The sequence below is a fragment of the Hypomesus nipponensis genome, chromosome 7, assembly GCF_054491055.1.
Source record: "Hypomesus nipponensis isolate SF chromosome 7, ASM5449105v1, whole genome shotgun sequence".
Classification (NCBI taxonomy): Eukaryota; Metazoa; Chordata; class Actinopteri; order Osmeriformes; family Osmeridae; genus Hypomesus; species Hypomesus nipponensis.
In genome coordinates, this window is record NC_140367.1 from 5,478,011 (window position 1) to 5,495,439 (window position 17,429).

Consider the following 17,429-nt stretch of genomic DNA (forward strand, 5'->3'; position numbering starts at 1 on the left):
GCTAAGTCAAAGACAGAGCTGCTATCTCACACGTCTCTCCTGCAGAGACCAGCACGGAACGCTCCAAGTTCCTCGTCCTGCTACCCAACCCCTAATCCAATGAGTGTGTGTGTGAGAGAGAGAGAGAGCTCTAGGTGGAACTGTGCTGATATCATGACTAGATCTGAAGATGGCTGTTTCTTACGAGGTTCCTCACCCCACGGCTCATACATTTACATTTGGTCATTTAGCAGAAGCTCTTATGCAGAGCGACTTACAGTAAGTACAGGGACACTCCCTCGAGGCAAGTAGGGTGAAGTGCCTTGCCCAAGGACACAACGGCATTTGGCACAGCCGGAAATCGAACTGGCAACCTTCAGATTACTAGCCCGATTCCCTAACCACTCAGCCACCTGACTCCTCACAGCAAACTTGATCTCCTTACTTGGCAGTAACGTGAGAAAGGTATGTACACATACTAAGACTGTGACAGTGTGTCACACGCGCTTACTGTACGTCACGTCCTGTACGCATGCACATCTGCACACACACAGCATGAATCACAGCTTATATTTAAAGACTAATAGTAGAGTTGGCAAGCTAAGGACGTCTTAGAGCAATCCCAGCCAGGTGTGCTTGAGCCAGTCTAAAGTAGGAAGCGCTCTCGCTGGTCATCAGAGAAAAAGGTGGTACTCAGTAAGTAGCAGACCCTCCTCTATAAACTTTAGGACCAAGTATGTTCACGCTACATACACAAGGGTGGATATTTCTTAAGCTCCGGTGTAAAGTAGGTCATTGATGTTTATGAAACAATCAGCCAGCATGGGGGCCAGCACTCAAGCAGCTTTTGAAAGCTTTAGTAGGTCAGGTGGCTGAGCGGTTAGGGAATCGGGCTAGTAATCTGAAGGTCGCCAGTTCGATTCCCGGCCAGACCAAATGACGGTGTGTCCTTAGGCAAGACACACCCTACTTGCCTCGAGGGTATGTTCCTGTACTTACTGTGTCTGTGCTGTATGTGTCTGCATGTGAACATGAACACAGTCTACAGTCTACAGTCAGTCATTATACTGGATATGCACCTTTCCATGCATACACACAGAAACCTTGATGTGACTGTCTACCCCCACAGAACCCTAACCCTGACCTTACATCCAGGATGTGTGTACCTGGGGTGGTGAACCTGGAGAGGGGTGGTGGTTGTCTAGTTGGTAATCAGTGGCATACTACAAGGCCATTAAATAAATTGGTCTGGAGGACATATATGAATGCATTTTCTGTTCTATGTGTAGACGACTGATCAGGTGACCTGTCTGTGTGTGTTTGTGAGTCACCAGACTCACAGCAGGACTACTCCTTCACTAAGTCATGTCCTTATCTAGGATGTAGAGGGGGCATATGGTACACTGTAAAATATTGCAATTTTACTGTAATGGTGAAACACATTGTAGCTTCTGTAGGTGAAAGATGAGGGAAGGGGAGTCAGTTGGCTGAGCGGTTAGGGAATCGGGCTTTGCCAAATGACGTTGTGTCCTTGGGCAAGGCACTTTACCCTACTTTCCTCTGGGGAAATGTCCCTGTACTTACTGTAATTCACTCCGGCTAAGAACGTCTGCTAAATGACTAAATGAAAGATACCAAGCATGCTCACTCAAATACAAACACACTATAAAGATAATAGTCAAGGGTGGGGCATGCAGTGTGACTCCTGTACAGGTGTGTGAAGGTTAAAGTCGATCTTTTGTGTGTCAAATTGTCCTGTGTGATGATGACACTGACTATAATCTGTCTGCCAGACCTGTCACATGGAATCTGTAGCACTGCCATCCATTCATAATGCCATCTAATCTATAGTGAGCTCAACAATGGCATTCTATTCACTGATTAATATAAACACATTATGTCTGTCGGTCCTTCTATGCTGACATTCCACTATATTAGATAACACAAAATATTTGAAACGTTCTAACTATGACTCATTTTCACTTGCTGTATGAGTCACATGGTCATGTGAGGCGCTCAGGAAATAAAACGCGGGTTTTTCCAGTAATTGGGACAAGGCGGTACGTAGTGTAACACTGCCATCTTGTGGGTATCGTGTATGAACTCAGAACATCCAACTAAAACATGTTATCAGTCAATTACAGTTACCCCATAATAAATTAAAGCATGCTTGTTTTTGTTAACTATGTAAACAGCTTTCACATATACATATAAGTTTACTGAGCACATTCGCTGATAATCGTGTGGCTTTGTTGCCAAGGTGACACGACCTGGCTGCATATCGAGATTGCCATCTAAGTACTCTGGTTACAAGATGTCAAGTGCAAATTATGATGTTTTTGTCAAAGTAAAATGTCCTAAATGGGCCATTGATTAATCTTCTAAATCTTCTTACTGTGAGACTGTTTGATTTTAGGGGATAATTTACCCTCTACTGGAGATCATGTGTACTGCCTCTGATATGCCATGGGTGGCAACCATCAAAGTTCAATGTTACTGTAAATTCTCCTGAAACAAAAAAAAAGGTTGCTGCAACAATACACAGTACAGGAAACCTAATACTGAAAGTGAAACTGAATGCAGTTCTGCCATAAAAGCCCTGAGTGCCAGATCAGTGTGCACCCTCTGGCCCACTTCTCAGTTTAATCTGGAGACAAATCAAGGTCTGCACAGAGAGCTACCAGTCTGTCACAGTGTGGAGGGACCTGCACAGGAAGCCAAGTGTACGCGTGGGGGCGGAGGGGGTGGGTACATGAGAGAGAGACGAGAGGGAGAGAGAGAGAAGAGGGCGAGAGATGGAGGGAGATATAGAGGGAGAGAGAAAGTGTGAGAGTGTGGGTAAGAGAGAGGAACAGGAAGAAAAGCTATCTTTTGAAGGTTTTATATTGCAAATGAGTTTTCATTGTTGAATTCATACAAAAACATATGATGTATATAAAAAACTAGTTTAATGTACAGTACAACATGATACAGAGAAGGCAAAAAACAATTAACATTGCAGAAGTCTAAAGTAATCCATTTTGTGACGTGACAAAATAAGATGTAATAAAATAACATGTTAACATAAATTGTTTGTAAACCAAGCAATTACTATAATCATTTACTTGAATCGTAACAGTAACAATGACACAATGATGCATTTCAATACTGTTAACAGCGAGGATCTGATTATACACTTGTCTTTAAACAAAGTAACTCATCTCATCTAAAAATGTTATTGAAAGTGATTCATCACATTTATTAACAAGGCTTACAGCAGGCCATGTGTGAGGCTTATGTTGGATAATACAGCATGCCTGGTTGTAAGGGGTGGAGAGACTGGTCAGGTAGGACTGGGTGGAGGTCAGATAGGACTGGGTGGTGGTCAGATAGGACTAGGTGGTGGTCAGGTAGGACTAGGTAGTGGTCAGGACTGGGTGGTGGTCAGGTAAGACCAGGTGGTGGTCAGATAGGACTAGGTGGTGGTCAGGTAGGACTAGGTGGTGGTCAGGTAGGACTGGGTGGTGGTCAGGTAGGACTAGGTGGTGGTCAGGTAGGACTGGGTGGTGGTCAGGTAGGACTGGGTGGTGGTCAGGTAGGACTGGGTGGTGGTCAGGTAGGACTAGGGGGTGGTCAGGTAGGACTGGGTGGTGGTCAGGTAGGACTGGGTGGTGGTCAGGTAGGACTAGGTGGTGGTCAGGTAGGACTGGGTGGTGGTCAGGTAGGACTGGGTGGTGGTCAGGTAGGACTAGGTGGTGGTCAGGTAGGACTGGGTGGTGGTCAGGTAGGACTGGGTGGTGGTCAGGTAGGACTAGGTGGTGGTCAGGACTGGGTGATCATGGTCCTTTGATGCGAGCCATGCCAGGGTTGACGAAGGAGAAGTTGTTGAACATGGTTTGGTCCACACTGTTCATCAGCGCGCGGTCTGCACATGATAGGCGGGGCTTCTCGTTGATGAACTCCTTATCAAAGTTGCTGCAGTCACTGGGGGATTTCTGAATGGGCCAGGAGCAGAAAAGTGCTGAATACACAAACACACACACACTCACAGGTTTATCACACAATACTGGTGTAGGCGGTATCACTGATTATTTCACATACCACAGTTGGCCTGAAGGGCGGCTCCACCTGCCGTTTCTCTAGAACGTTCCAGTTGGTGTCTTTGAAGAAGGCATGCTGCCTGATGTTCCCCTTCACACCAAGCCTCTGCTCAGGCTCGCGCACAAACAGCTACACACCAAACACACACACACATATGTTGAGGTATGGGTCACACAAATGACACTCTCAATCATACACACACTGACACTATCAAACATACATACAAGCTCATGAATAATCTCAGGTGTAGACACACACACACACACACACACATGTAAACACACACAAAGCATCAGCGAAATGGGTCCACCCTCAGACCTTGACGAGGATGTCCTTTGCGTCCTTGGTGAGCCAGCGAGGGTAACAGGGGTCATCTGTCCTGATGGACTGGAATAGCTCTTCCTCATCATGACCATGGAACGGGGACTGGCCAAGCAGCATCTCGTACAGCAGGACCCCAAAGGACCACCAGTCCACTGAGCTGCCATACTTCTGGCCCAGAAGAATCTGGAACATTCCCACATCACATCATGGCTCGTATCATTAACGGTCAACAACATCCTAGTTGTGTTTTGATCAGAATCAGAATCAGAAAGGGATTTATTCGCCATGAAAGTTTGCACAGACAAGGAATTTACTTTGGCAGGAAGGTGCATACAATAAACATATAGGAACCTAAAATTAAAATATGTGGACTATCTATACTAAGGGTACATAAACTAGCAGTACTAAGTGGAATTAGAAATTAAATAAAATGTACAATAAAATAAAATATAAGCTGCCAGAAATAAAATACAAGTTGCTAAATTACAATATGAAAATACAAAAAATACAAATATTACAAAAGATACAAACAGTCAAACAGTCATCTCCTTATGGGCATTAGTCGTCTACCTCCCCGCTGGGTATTCTTAAAGGGCTGTTTCCGTGGCAACAGTGAGTGTGCGGGGCTCACCTCTGGAGCGATGTAGTCAGGTGTCCCACAGAAGGTGGAGGTGCGGGACTCCTCCTGCATGTTCTCCTTGCACATGCCAAAGTCTGCAATCTTTATATGACCCTCAGAGTCCAGCAGCACATTATCCAGCTTCAGATCTCTGCCATCATGGACGACACAATGAAAGAATCAGAAAGCACATCAAAATCGATCTGACTTGAAAATCTATCAAATAATAATATCAAATGTAACATATATAGGATTAGTGTGACAGAGTAATGAGGATTAGTAATACTGTTTCTGTTGTGTTGGGGGTGGAGAGGGCGTGGGTAGAGGGCGTGGGGCCAAAGAGGGACTTCTCTGCGTGTGTAGTGGTGTCATTGTCTTTGCGGTTTGTGTCAACGGTAACACTACCCACCTGTAAACAACACCTTTAGAATGGAGGAACTGCAGCCCACAGATGATCTCAGCTGCATAGAATCTGCAGACAGAAAGAGGAAGGAGCGGGAAGAGAAGGGTAAGAGAGGGTAGAGAGAGGAGAGAGAGGAGAGAGAGAGAGTGTAGAGGAGAGAGAGAGAGAGAGAGAGAGAGAGAGAGAGAGAGAGAGAGAGAGAGAGAGAGAGAGAGAGAGAGAGAGAGAGAGAGAGATGGGGGTAAAGGGAACAGTGATGGGTCAAAAAAGGTGAACTGCACTTCTTACTGGCTCTAATGCTATACAAACATATGATTAAAGACAGTTTGAGAAAACAAATATAAATGTAATGAAATGTGTTTTGTTGTTGGGTCTTGTCTGCTGGTGTGTCTGAGCTCTCTCACGTCGATCTCTGCAGGTCAAACTTGTGGCAGCTCTGAATGTGGAACATGAGGTCTCCTCCATTTAGATACTCCATCACAAAGAACAGATTCTCCTGTAACACAGCGCAATACCGATGAACCACACACTGCGTGAGTGTGTGTATATGTGTGTGTGTGACAGAGAGAGAGAGAGACAGAGAGAGACAGAGAGAGAGAGAGAGAGAGAGAGAGAGAGAGAAAGAGAGAGAGACAGAGAGAGAGAGAGACAGAGAGAGAGAGAGAGAGAGAGAGAGAGAGAGAGAGACAGAGAGAGAGAGAGACAGAGAGAGAGAGAGAGAGAGAGAGAGAGAGAGAGAGAGAGAGAGAGAGAGAGAGAGAGAGAGAGAGAGAGAGAGAGAGAGAGAGGGTGACTCTCTGGTACCTTGGTCTGGAAGGTGCAGTAGAGGTGTGTGAGGAAGGGGTGTTCCCAGGCCAAAGAGAGCACTCTCCTCTCCACCATGGTACATTCCACATCATCATCCATGAGGACCACGTCCTTCTTCAGGGCCTTTACTGCAAAGAACTGGTTGGTGCTCTTCAGCTCAGCTAGAAACACCTGGATACAGTGATGCAACCAAAGGTAGGAACTCCACTCTAGGTACACAAAACTGAAAACATCCCCTCTATCTCTCCTTTTCTCACCAAATATCTTTTCATCTCTCTGTCTTTAATGTTCTTGTTTGTCCTGTCTGCTTCTCTGTGCCTCCCCCATAGCTTCCTCCTCCCTGCTCCTTCTCCTCCTCCTCTCCCTCACCTTGCCGAAGCTGCCTTTGCCCAGCATCTTGTGCAGCTTGAAGTTGTCTATGGTGAACTTGTGCTGGTGTTCCTTCCGGGGCACGGCGTACAGGGGCTCAGACTCTTCCTCTGGGGTACGCTGGGCCATGTCTGCTGGGGTGTCCCACCCCACACGCTGGCCCTCTGGAGAGGAGGAGGAGGAGGGGGAGGGAGGGAGCAGAGGAGGAGGGGGAGGAGGGGGGAGCGTGTGAGCACAAGGAAGGTAACATGGTTGGTGAAGCAGACTGAAACTGAAAGTCTGTTTAACAGTTTAGTCTTTTTGGGGACAAGCTGCAACTCAAGGCTTCTCTCAGTCACGTGACACAGCCATGTGATGGATGCCTGCTGACCTTTGCGTGGAGTGGTGGCTGCTGTAGCAGGCACCGCCTGGAGACCGGAAGGTTCCCGGACCACCCCAGCCTGGCCCACGCCCACAGGACCCTCTCGACCAATGATCTCACTGTCTCTAGAACTCCTGGCCTATGGGAAACAGACTATTACATACGGTCCCTTTTACACCAAATCTTAACGTATTCTGAGTCTTCAGTATGAAGAGGTAAGTGTCCCAGTCCTTTCCCTGACCTGCTGCTTGTTTCCGATGATGGCCAGGGCTTCAGCCATCAGCTTCTGGTTGACCCCACAGAGGTTGGCCACCTTCTTCTCACACTTGTGATGGACGTTCATACCACACTCTGGAGGGACGGCAAGGTGAGTGGGAAAGGTAAATATACATACGGTGATTTCGTGGTTTCGTTGAAATGTTTCTGCCCATAGAGAAAGCTCACCTTCACACTTGAGGCCCTGTTTGGCCAGCCCCCACAGCAGGGTGCCACAGTGCTCACAGAAAGTGGGACTCTTGTAGTTGTACACCTTAAACCTGTGGGGCATGTCAATCTTGAAGCGCTCCTTGTGGATCTGCAACACAAAGGGAACACTGTGTCACCTGAATGCACCTCGCACGACAGGTTTCCTTCATGCGAACATATGAAACGGCACTTCTGTCTCAGAGGGAATGCACAAAGACTTGGGAATGTGTTATATCTGTTTTAAAGAAGGAATCTCGTGTCTTTTGCCTGACGAGAATGCGTGTGTGATGAGCGTGTCGGTATGTGTGTGTAATGTGGCATGTGGTTGAATGAGTGTGTGTCTCAGCCCATACAGTAGGATGTGCTCAGACAGGGTTAGTCTGGGTCTGAGTTTAACCACAGTAGGAAACATTAAGCCAAGCCAGGTCTCGGTCTGTGTCACACTATGGCGCCCCTCAGTTTCAGCATAAATCTTTCACCTCAGAGAAACCAATCTAGGTGGCCTTCCCCCAAATATACTCTAAATAGAACGTATATTTTTTATTCCGAGAACCGACTTGTCAATGCGACTCATTTTCCCCACTCACCAGGGTTTCTTTACTGTTGACGGCCGAGCCCGTGCACTTGGCGATGACCTTGTCAATGCACTTCTTGTGGATGGCCGCGTTACAGTCTGAGGGAGCAGAGAGGGGGAGAAGGATGAGACGGGAGCCCGGTGAGAGGGCAGGGGAGCGTGGCTGCGACATGCTGCTGGAGCAGGGAGGTGATACTCACGTCTGCACTGGTAGCCCTGCTTGTTCAGACCCCTGTGAGGGACAGAGGACAGACATGAGGAAAGAGCAGCAGTCATCATCGTGATAGTGTGTGTGTGTGTGACTCTGGAGTTGGCGCTCCAGAACACCCGTGTGTGTGTGTGTGTGTGGGGGGGGGGGGTTGCGTACCAGACAAACTCTTTGCACACAGAGCAGAAGGTGGGCTGGGGGAAGAAGGTGGCACTGAACTCATGACATTTAACCACATGGACTTTAGCCTGTTTAATGGCCCCGCGACGATGGTTGAGGGCAAAGAGGCCCTCTCCCTCCCTCTCGCCATCTCCGTCAGCCTCGCTGTGACCTGCAGCATCTGACACACATGCACACACATGCACACACACACACGCACACAACACGCATGCACAAATGCATTTAACTTTAAAAAGTTTGAGACAGAGTGAAAGACAAATGAGTCACAATGTGCCGCCTACACACACTGTGATCGCATGATGTCCCTATGCCCAGTGTGTGTGTGTGTGTGTGTGTGTGTGTGTGTGTGTTGAGGGTTGTTAAAGGAAAGGAAAATAGGCTTTGGCTGACTTCCTGTTATTTAGCCCCACAAGCATTTGTTCAGTAGACACTGCCAGTTGCAATTCCAACACAATATGGATTACAGCCAAGTGTGTGTATGTGTTTTGCGTGGCTGTAAGTGTGTATCCACACTTAATCTGACAGATTTGAATATCTTTGTATATGTGAATCATTTAACTTACATGTAATGTGATAAATAGGTATGGCAGGGCAATCAGAACAACACCTGTTGTCTGTTTGAGATAATTGAATTGGCAAGTCTACATTTCAGTTATTCTCGTATGCACTCCAGGATTTCAAACAGACCTCAGATATACGGACACAGCAGTGCTGATAAATATTATCTTACAGGCCTGGGCGGATATGTAGAGTTTCAAAACACTAACCACTCTTCTCCAGGTAATATCTGGCCTCCATCAGCACACGACCTTGAGGCTTCAGCTCCAACTGTGAGAGAGACAGAGACAGAGAGAGAGAGAGAGAGAGAGAGAGAGAGAGAGAGAGAGAGAGAGAGAGAGAGAGAGAGAGAGAGAGAGAGAGAGAGAGAGAGAGAGAGAGAGAGAGGGAGAGAGAGATATGTGAGAATGGACAGTCAGAGAGAGACAGAGATCAAAAAGTTAAAAACAGGCAATAAAACACTTAAGCTTGGTAAACGGACACACATCCTAACCCCCCCCCCCCAACACTCATTCTGGTTCCTTCTCCCCATAGTCTCACCCAGATCTCTAGCTTGCCATTCTCCTTCTTGCAGCGCGAGGCCAGCGAGTCCAGCTGCACCGTGGCCTCCGACTTGAGTTCGGCCGTGCGGTCCTTCACCATCACGTGCATGACGCGCCCCTGGTGGACGTGGGCGTCGAACGTGCTGCTCCAGGGAGGGTACATGGTGGCCTTCTTCTGCTTGTACACCTGCCCCTTTTCTGAAGGGGGACAAGGGGGCATAGGGAAACACTAGGATGGCAACATCTTCCATGTTTAGTAGTGTTTCCATTCTACTGGTCGGAGAAACGTATCCACTCCACTGATAACATGTGCTCTGAGTGCGTGCCATGCCAGCTTGTCCTACTTTGAACAGCATGAAGCTGTCTCTACTGCGGTTAGACAGTATGGTGTCAATGGACAGTGCTGGCTCTGGCAGCTGTGGTCTGTACTGATTACAGCAGGCAGATGGGAATTATTTTTTTTTATACCAGATGAGCAGTGTTTTGTAATGTTTCCAGCAGCAGCCTGTGTCTCTCCAGGTGTCCTATGACAAAGATCCGACCCTGTGTTCTTCTCTCAGTGGTCTCTGTCTGACCTTTAACTGGGCGTGCTTTCATGTTTATGTTCTAACGTCACAGCTCTGGTGACCCGGCTAACTACTCAGATGAAAGATGATCCTTCTTCAATCATTTCTTTTTATTTGACCACGAATGATGACTCTTGAGCTTTTTCTTGAAACGGAAATATCTTTGCTAGAAGATGTTCATAGGCATTATATTAAGAGGAAGAGGGGTGGGTTACTATGAAATTTATACAAACTGGCTAACCATTCATGCATCATCATAAGCTGAGTCAATGGACTATTCACTAGACAAAGCGGAATAGTGTACTATGATATCAGCACGCATTTTGACATCCATTTATCTGAAGTGTTTTGAATGGGTTGCAGCAACCAAAACTGTGGCCAAATGTACAGGCTTACCATATCACAGGTGTGATTTATTAGCTTTGAAACTGCGCTGGATATTAAGCAGAACAACTATGTCTTGTGGTCTAATGAGTGTACTTTCTGGTAAAGGCTTGCAGTTTAGAAACAAGTCTGATGTGAATTTAAGTGAATTGAAACTGACATAGTTCTTCCCCTGAATCACTCCACCCTCACACATACGCTCTAATAAAAGACACACACATACACATATCACATCTCATCCTAAAGGTTCTATGGTCATGAGAAAAAGGAGGAAAATTATAATCACATCATCTTTCCTCTCCAGCTCACTCTCTTCTTAGCACCAGACCTGTCATATTTACCAAGATAAAATGTAGTCAACATGGAATGAAACCTGTATTCAGCAGACAAGGTTCATTCATGCCACTGTAACTAATCTCAAAATAAACATTACACAACAAGACAAATCACTCACTGATCTACACGCTCATTTTAAGTGTATCAGGACTCTCCATTTACAGCTCACCATAGTTAAACAATATACCGGCCCATCACAGCAAAGTCAATGCACTGGCTCACATTTAAACATAAGACACACACACAGACAGACAGACAGACAGACGTACCCGTGTCGATAGCCTCCTTCATGTAGACAGCGCAGTAAGGGTTGAGTACCTCTTCGTGGTACGCTAGTCCCGGGTCCATCTCAAAATGAGAGAATCCGATACGCAGAAAGGGAGACATGACTGCGTGTTCCTCCAGATGAAAACCCACTCACAACGTCCACCCGACCTCCAGAAAACCTTCTGTATCAAAACCGCTTGTCTGCACTGTTACAGCGAGAGTGTGTTTGTTACTTTTGGAGTGGAGGGCTCTCCTCTCCTGTTGTTAACCTCCCAGATGGAGTCGGTTCTTGTCAGGAGAGTCTCCCGGCCGTCACCCCCACTCTCTGACACAGGCCCCCCACGCTGACTGGCCTTTTCCTCCAGAGGAGAGATGGACTGGCTGGCAGTGAACAGAGGGCAGAAGGGAGGGAGGGCTTTTCGTCTCACAACGACAGTTCCGCCCTCAAAGCCTCGCTCCTCCGGTCCTGATAAGAGCTGTGTCCCCTGAGAACGGAAGGAGAGAGAGAGAGAGAGACAGAGAGAGAGAGAGAGAGAGAGACAGAGAGAGAGAGACAGACAGAGAGAGAGAGAGAGAGAGAGAGTATCCTAATGTCAATGACAAGTCAGCAGTTTCCACATCACCTAGTAGACTAGGTCTCTTTACGTCAAAACGAGAATTAGCCACTGCTCAGCATTCCCCAACCCCAAACCAAAAACACACTTTCCACTACAGTGAGCAAGTGTGAGCCATAAGCACCTACCTCAAAGAGTACACATTAACATTATATGTAGAATCTATTTCACATAAATCCAGAGTTTAGGCGGTCCTTCCTGTCACGACGGTTAGAGTACATCTAACGACTTGCAGCTAAACCTTCTCAGTTTTGAACCCAGCCAATCCAGGCACCTTCTGTGGTTAGCTCAGTGTCGACGGTGGAGGATCTACCCGTCAGAGTGATATTTGAGGCCTGACAGAAGGCTGTGTGTCAGTACCAGTCCGAGATGAGACTTGGAAGGGCCTATTAATAGACATGAAATACTAAACGCTGTTCAGCAATAAGCTGGGCCAGTAGTCATCATTATACAGTAAGGGTCACTTGTAAATTACTTCTACCCCAGTGTGCTTGTGTACTCAGATGCACATGCACCATAAAGACACACACACACACACACAAACACATGTACAAACACCCAAATACAATGCTGAAAGGTGTACATTGTTTCAACGTACATACAACTAAGTCAGCTACAGCAATACTGTGGTTATTAACAATCAGTCAGTAACACTTGCTAACAGTTAGTGACATACTCAACTTCTCACATTCAACTATCTACTTACACAGCCCTTTTTACAAGAAGTGTCACCAAGGGTTTCACAGTTGCCCACAGACCAGCATCAATAACCCATCTGAACCCTCAGAGAAGATAAGAACAAACACACACATGTACAAACTCACACACTACCTACCTCCTCAACTGGGATTCTCTGACTGAGCGTACGCCGTGCAGCCTCCTGTGCAGAGCCTGTTTAGTAGCGTTGACATAAACCTATAGCTAATATGTTACAACTTCCTGTGTTTGAGTGACAGGCAGCTAACCACACTTCCTGGCCCAGGGTTATTCTATGAAACTTCACAGGTGGGGAGCACCCGAAAACACAACAGAGAAAAAACTAAAAACACAAACACAAAAACATAGAGCTTGAGTTTGAGTCACATTAACATCATCCGTCTACAACATATGTCGGATTAAATGCATTGTGGATTGAGGTTGAAATTACATGACAGCTATCTCCCTCCCCTTTCAGCTCTAATACCTTGTATTTAGGTTGAAAGGATACAGGGGACATTGTTAGTCCATAGTCTATCCCTGATTATCAAAAGCAGAATTTCTGTTCTTTATCCGGTCAACAGAACGCAGCCCGATGGAGCAAGACACACAGGGTAACCTGGCCGACCTACAGCCATGGAACTCTTTCATCGCAAGGCCTCCCGTCAAAACACACTCACACATGCAGACACATACACGCACATACACCTCCAGATGGAAAGGTCAAACACAATGGCCAGCACCATGAAAAGAGACTGTGCCCTTTCAGAGATATTTCATCAGGGTCAAAGTCAAAGCAGCCCCCCAGGAAGACCTCTGTACTGAGCAGCATCAGAGGTGTTTGTGCGTGGATGTGCACACATATGTGAGGTAGAGAGAGAGATTGAGAGAGACAGCGAGAGAGAGAGAGAGAGAGATAGAGAAATAGAGAGAGAGAGAGAGAGAGACAGAGAGAGAGAGAGAGAGAGAGAGAGAGAGAGGGGGAGAACATAGAAATAAAACCTTAGTAGTTATTGAGAAGCGTTTGTGTAACCATGGCCATTTATAGAGGTTATACTGACATGTGACAAGGCACTTAAGAAGGAGGGTAGTTAGTAAATATGTGGGGCTTAACAGTGGAGTGTTTGACCACTGTTTCTATAAGACATTGGATATTTAGTGCAAGGCTTATTCAATGAACAAATGAGACCAAGAAGTGTGAACACCTTACGCAAATAGTTGAGGATTTACCTTAAGTTGACTATGAAGGCAGAACTTGTGTAATTCCTGACTTAAATTTCATAACAAAGAGTCCATTGAATGAAATTCACAAACCATGGAAAACATTTGTGTGTAGTGCTATTGTCTATAAGTTTATTTGCCATTGAAGCATCTTCTACTGTATCTGTTATTGTAACCACTACAGTATTAGGCTATTTAATTACATTTACATGTATTAATTTAGCTGACGCTTTTATCCAAAGCGACTTCCAAGAGAGAGCTTTACAAAGTGCATAGGTCACTGATAATAACAACAAGATAGCCCCAGAGCATTGCGGGTAACCAAAACAAGAAGCACACATTGAGAACAACTAAAAAATAAGTGCCAAAGGGAAGAACCATAAGAGCATGTAGTTAAGCGAGTTACAATTTAAACAACATGAATCTCTAAGTGCATGTGTGCCTGTAGAACAAGCATTAATTTGAAAATAATTGTGGGTAATTTTTAGAGCACCAATTTAAGTAGCAAAAATACGTTATATGCATATGATTAAAATAGCGAGGTTCAGTAAGATACGTTTAATTGACAAAACGAATTTCCAACTAAAAGCAAAATTAGAGCCTATCATTGAGTAAACGCTCAAATATACTTACCACAATAAGTCAATGATGACCCGTTAGTCAATGGCTGGAGCATTTCAAATAATGTTTCAGGCATTATAGACAGCTACACACCAACTTCACTGAACAGCATACCACAAGCTCACCACAAGGGCCGGCGGCATAAGAGAAACACGCTCTTTCACTCCATCCGTCTCAAACATCTGTTCAAACGTCAGTGTGGAGAATGAAGTTTTCGGCATTAAATAATTTCGCTTAAACAGTTCAGCTGCGAATCTCACATCCACTTGTACTCTCTGCGTAGTCGTTTGTCTTGGGCTGTAGACTTTTTGATAGCTAGTACTCTTTATATTGCTACAAGCTTTTAAAACAAGTCATAAGGCAATGAAATTCAATAGCGCACTCATGAGGACTTCAGTGCTACTGCACGTGTGAAAAGTCAGGTAACTTGGGCATGTTGCTGCACACCTAGTTTCCTTTTAATGATTTTATCCCACTTTCCGTTTTGTAGTAGGAAAATGGTACTTATTTTCTGCACGAAATAAATAAGATAGTACACCAAGCGCCTGGCGAACAAGGTACAATTCGAGGTTATTTTAATTGGATGGAATTTTGGCCCATCACCAAAGGGCACTTCGACTGCCACGGGGTCCTGAGTTAAAGTAAAGCCAGATGTCCACTACAGCTGTCAACAAATCTGGATTAGAAAAGCCACTCGGGTGAAAGAATAGAAATAATAATTGTTCAGCAGCTTTTGTATACACATACAAATCTCAGTATGTGAGGTAAACGTACAGCTTCTCCTCCACAAGATGGAGACACTTAACTCTAGTCGAGTATTTTTCGCTCCTGTCAATACCCCACAAGAATAGGTCAGATTTATTCCACCAGGAGGCGTAGTCCACTCATGGTGCCTAGCTAGTCACAATGTACAGTATGTCGAAGGCAACCAGTTGGGACACTCAGGAACCATAGCCCAGAATTTCTTTTCTAAATAGATCCCTGAGTCAAGATCATGGGAAACATGATGCCTAAACATGACTATGACGCACTCCTGCTCAGGTCTGAATAGAAGCAGGAGCATGCATGATCCAGATAGACTAAAATGTCACTCCAAAACTCATGAATATGTATTCATTTCATACTATCCACATCACATTGGATGAATAAAGTGGCATTCAATTATGCCTCTCTCTCTCTCTCTCTCTCTCTCTCTCTCTCTCTCTCTCTCTCTCTCTCTATCTCTCTCTCTCTCACTCTCACTCTCTCGCTCTCTCTCTGTGCTGTAAACCAGAGGAATGATTCCCTAAAAAAAGTATGAAAGGAAAAAATGAAATGCAGGTGTATTGAACCTGACATGTTTTTCTCCCACTGACAGAGTTAATTAACCAAGCACAGCTTAATTTACATTTTGATTGAGTGATTGGTTGACAACAGCTGCATAATAATCCTCTGTTCTGGTTCCATGATCCATAATATTTCACTTTTCTATTCACCTATGAATGTGAATGTGTGAATGTTTTTATTCCAGGGTAACATTGTGTTGGTGTCACAGATTTTCCTAACATTCATTAAGATCTTATTATGGGAAATCCATTTATCTAAGCAAATCTCACGTTGAGTTTTGAATCAATGGATGTGCTCAAAAAATGATTCCCAGTTTGAGAGGAGTGTTACAGTCTTTTGATGTTGATACGGGATAGGTTGGTGTGTGTGTGTGTGTGTGAGCGAGCGAGAGAGAGAGAGAGAGAGAGAGAGAGAGAGAGAGAGAGAGAGAGAGAGACAGAGAGAGAGAGAGAGAGAGAGAGAGAGAGAGAGAGAGAGAGAGAAAGAGAGAGAGAGAGAAATAGTAGGTTCCGAAGAGCATTATTCCTTTGTACAGTGCACCGATACGGCACTGAGGGAGTAAGCCTGCACTCTTTTAATACATGTTTCCATGGAAACCGGACCAGCAGCCAACCAGCTGCTTAAAGATTCCAGAGAAATTCCTCCACACCCCTCCCCACTCACACACACACATTCAGGCACGTGAGCACACGCACACACACCTTATGCATATCGGTACTCTATACTATACCAGTGTGAATGCATGGGTTATAAAGCAACCTGCTAAATGAAGCCCTGTATAAGCGACCCAATGTAACTGCTCACAAGCAGGATGAGTATGTATGAGTTGGTAGTTCCAGAGGATGTGGTTAACCTGCTACTGACTGTTTCACACATACACGTACAAACATGCACACGCACACTCAAAACCGGTCTCTGCAGAGAATCCATTGTGACACTGTTATGCCAGTCAACCAAAAGCTAAAAAGATAGACCTAAAGGAAAATGAGTCAGCAGTTTCAGAGAAAACAAACTAAAACAATTGAAAACAAAGGAACCATTTGCCCAATGTTTGAATTAAGCAAAGACAAATTGAACAACTGTCTTCATTTGAAAATACAGAAAAATTGAGAGCTGATGTTTTCCTTCTCGCACATACACTCACACTGCACACAAATAGAGCATGATAATTGGAATATGTTTTTCTCTTCAACATCTGGGGTAACACTCCTGTAAACAGAAAAAAAACACCAGAGAACATTCAAGAGATATAATGGCAGAATTGGAGAGAAAGATGGGGAGAGAGAGAGAGAGAGAGCGAGAGAGCGCGAGAGAGAGAGAGAGCGACATAGAGAGAGAGAGAGAGAGAGAGAGAGAGAGAGCGCGAGAGAGAGAGAGAGAGAGAGAGAGAGAGAGAGAGAGAGAGAGAGAGAGAGAGAGAGAGAGAGAGAGAGCGCGAGAGAGAGAGAGAGAGAGAGAGAGAGAGAGAGAGAGAGAGAGAGAGAGAGAGAGAGAGAGCGCGAGAGAGAGAGAGAGAGAGAGAGAGAGAGAGAGAGAGAGAGAGAGAGAGAGAGAGAGAGAGAGAGAGAGAAAGAGAAAAGGACAGTGGAAGTCCTCTCATGCCTTGTCAGCTCTCGGTCTCGAAGGGTTTGAATTTCACTGACACAGCACAGAGCCTCGTCGTTCCTCTCGACCTTCCAGAGATGGAGACAGGTCCCCGTGCAGAGCTTCTCACGTTACAGACAGACCCTCCCCTCAGGGTCGGGCCCACACCGTCCTGTTCGCCCATTCAAAAACACACTAAACAGACAGATTAGCGGAAATGACTACATCAAATTTGTTTCCCTCAAAGGCCACTGTTGGACCCATTGGGGAGACCTGGTCATGATTTAAATGCATGCTGTATTTTACAGCACCTCATTTGCAATAAAGTGTAGAGGATATCTAGTG

The 17,429-nt window shown here is 45.4% G+C and overlaps 1 protein-coding gene across 4 annotated transcripts; it reads right to left on the reverse strand.

Annotated features, from left to right (window-relative positions):
- Nucleotides 1-2,908: 2,908 nt before the first annotated feature.
- On the reverse strand, nt 2,909-14,442 carry prkcq (protein kinase C, theta). 4 transcript variants are annotated; one of them, XM_084701398.1, is made up of 18 exons: nt 14,187-14,442; nt 11,025-11,507; nt 9,468-9,667; nt 9,137-9,197; nt 8,349-8,529; nt 8,182-8,213; nt 7,995-8,080; nt 7,387-7,516; nt 7,184-7,293; nt 6,952-7,081; nt 6,582-6,745; nt 6,210-6,383; nt 5,810-5,901; nt 5,412-5,474; nt 5,015-5,153; nt 4,378-4,566; nt 4,060-4,188; nt 2,909-3,953 (listed from the first exon to the last, which is right to left on the reverse strand). In XM_084701398.1, exons 2-18 carry the CDS (start codon nt 11,140-11,142, stop codon nt 3,795-3,797), a joined length of 2,157 nt encoding a protein of 718 aa, XP_084557524.1. In that variant the 5' UTR covers nt 11,143-11,507; nt 14,187-14,442; the 3' UTR covers nt 2,909-3,794. The 4 variants fall into 4 exon arrangements, with proteins under 4 accessions (XP_084557524.1, XP_084557523.1, XP_084557525.1 ...); XM_084701397.1 differs by lacking the exon at nt 14,187-14,442 and adding an exon at nt 11,765-11,955; XM_084701399.1 differs by lacking the exon at nt 14,187-14,442 and having other exon boundaries at nt 9,468-10,747; nt 11,025-11,045.
- Nucleotides 14,443-17,429: the final 2,987 nt, after the last annotated feature.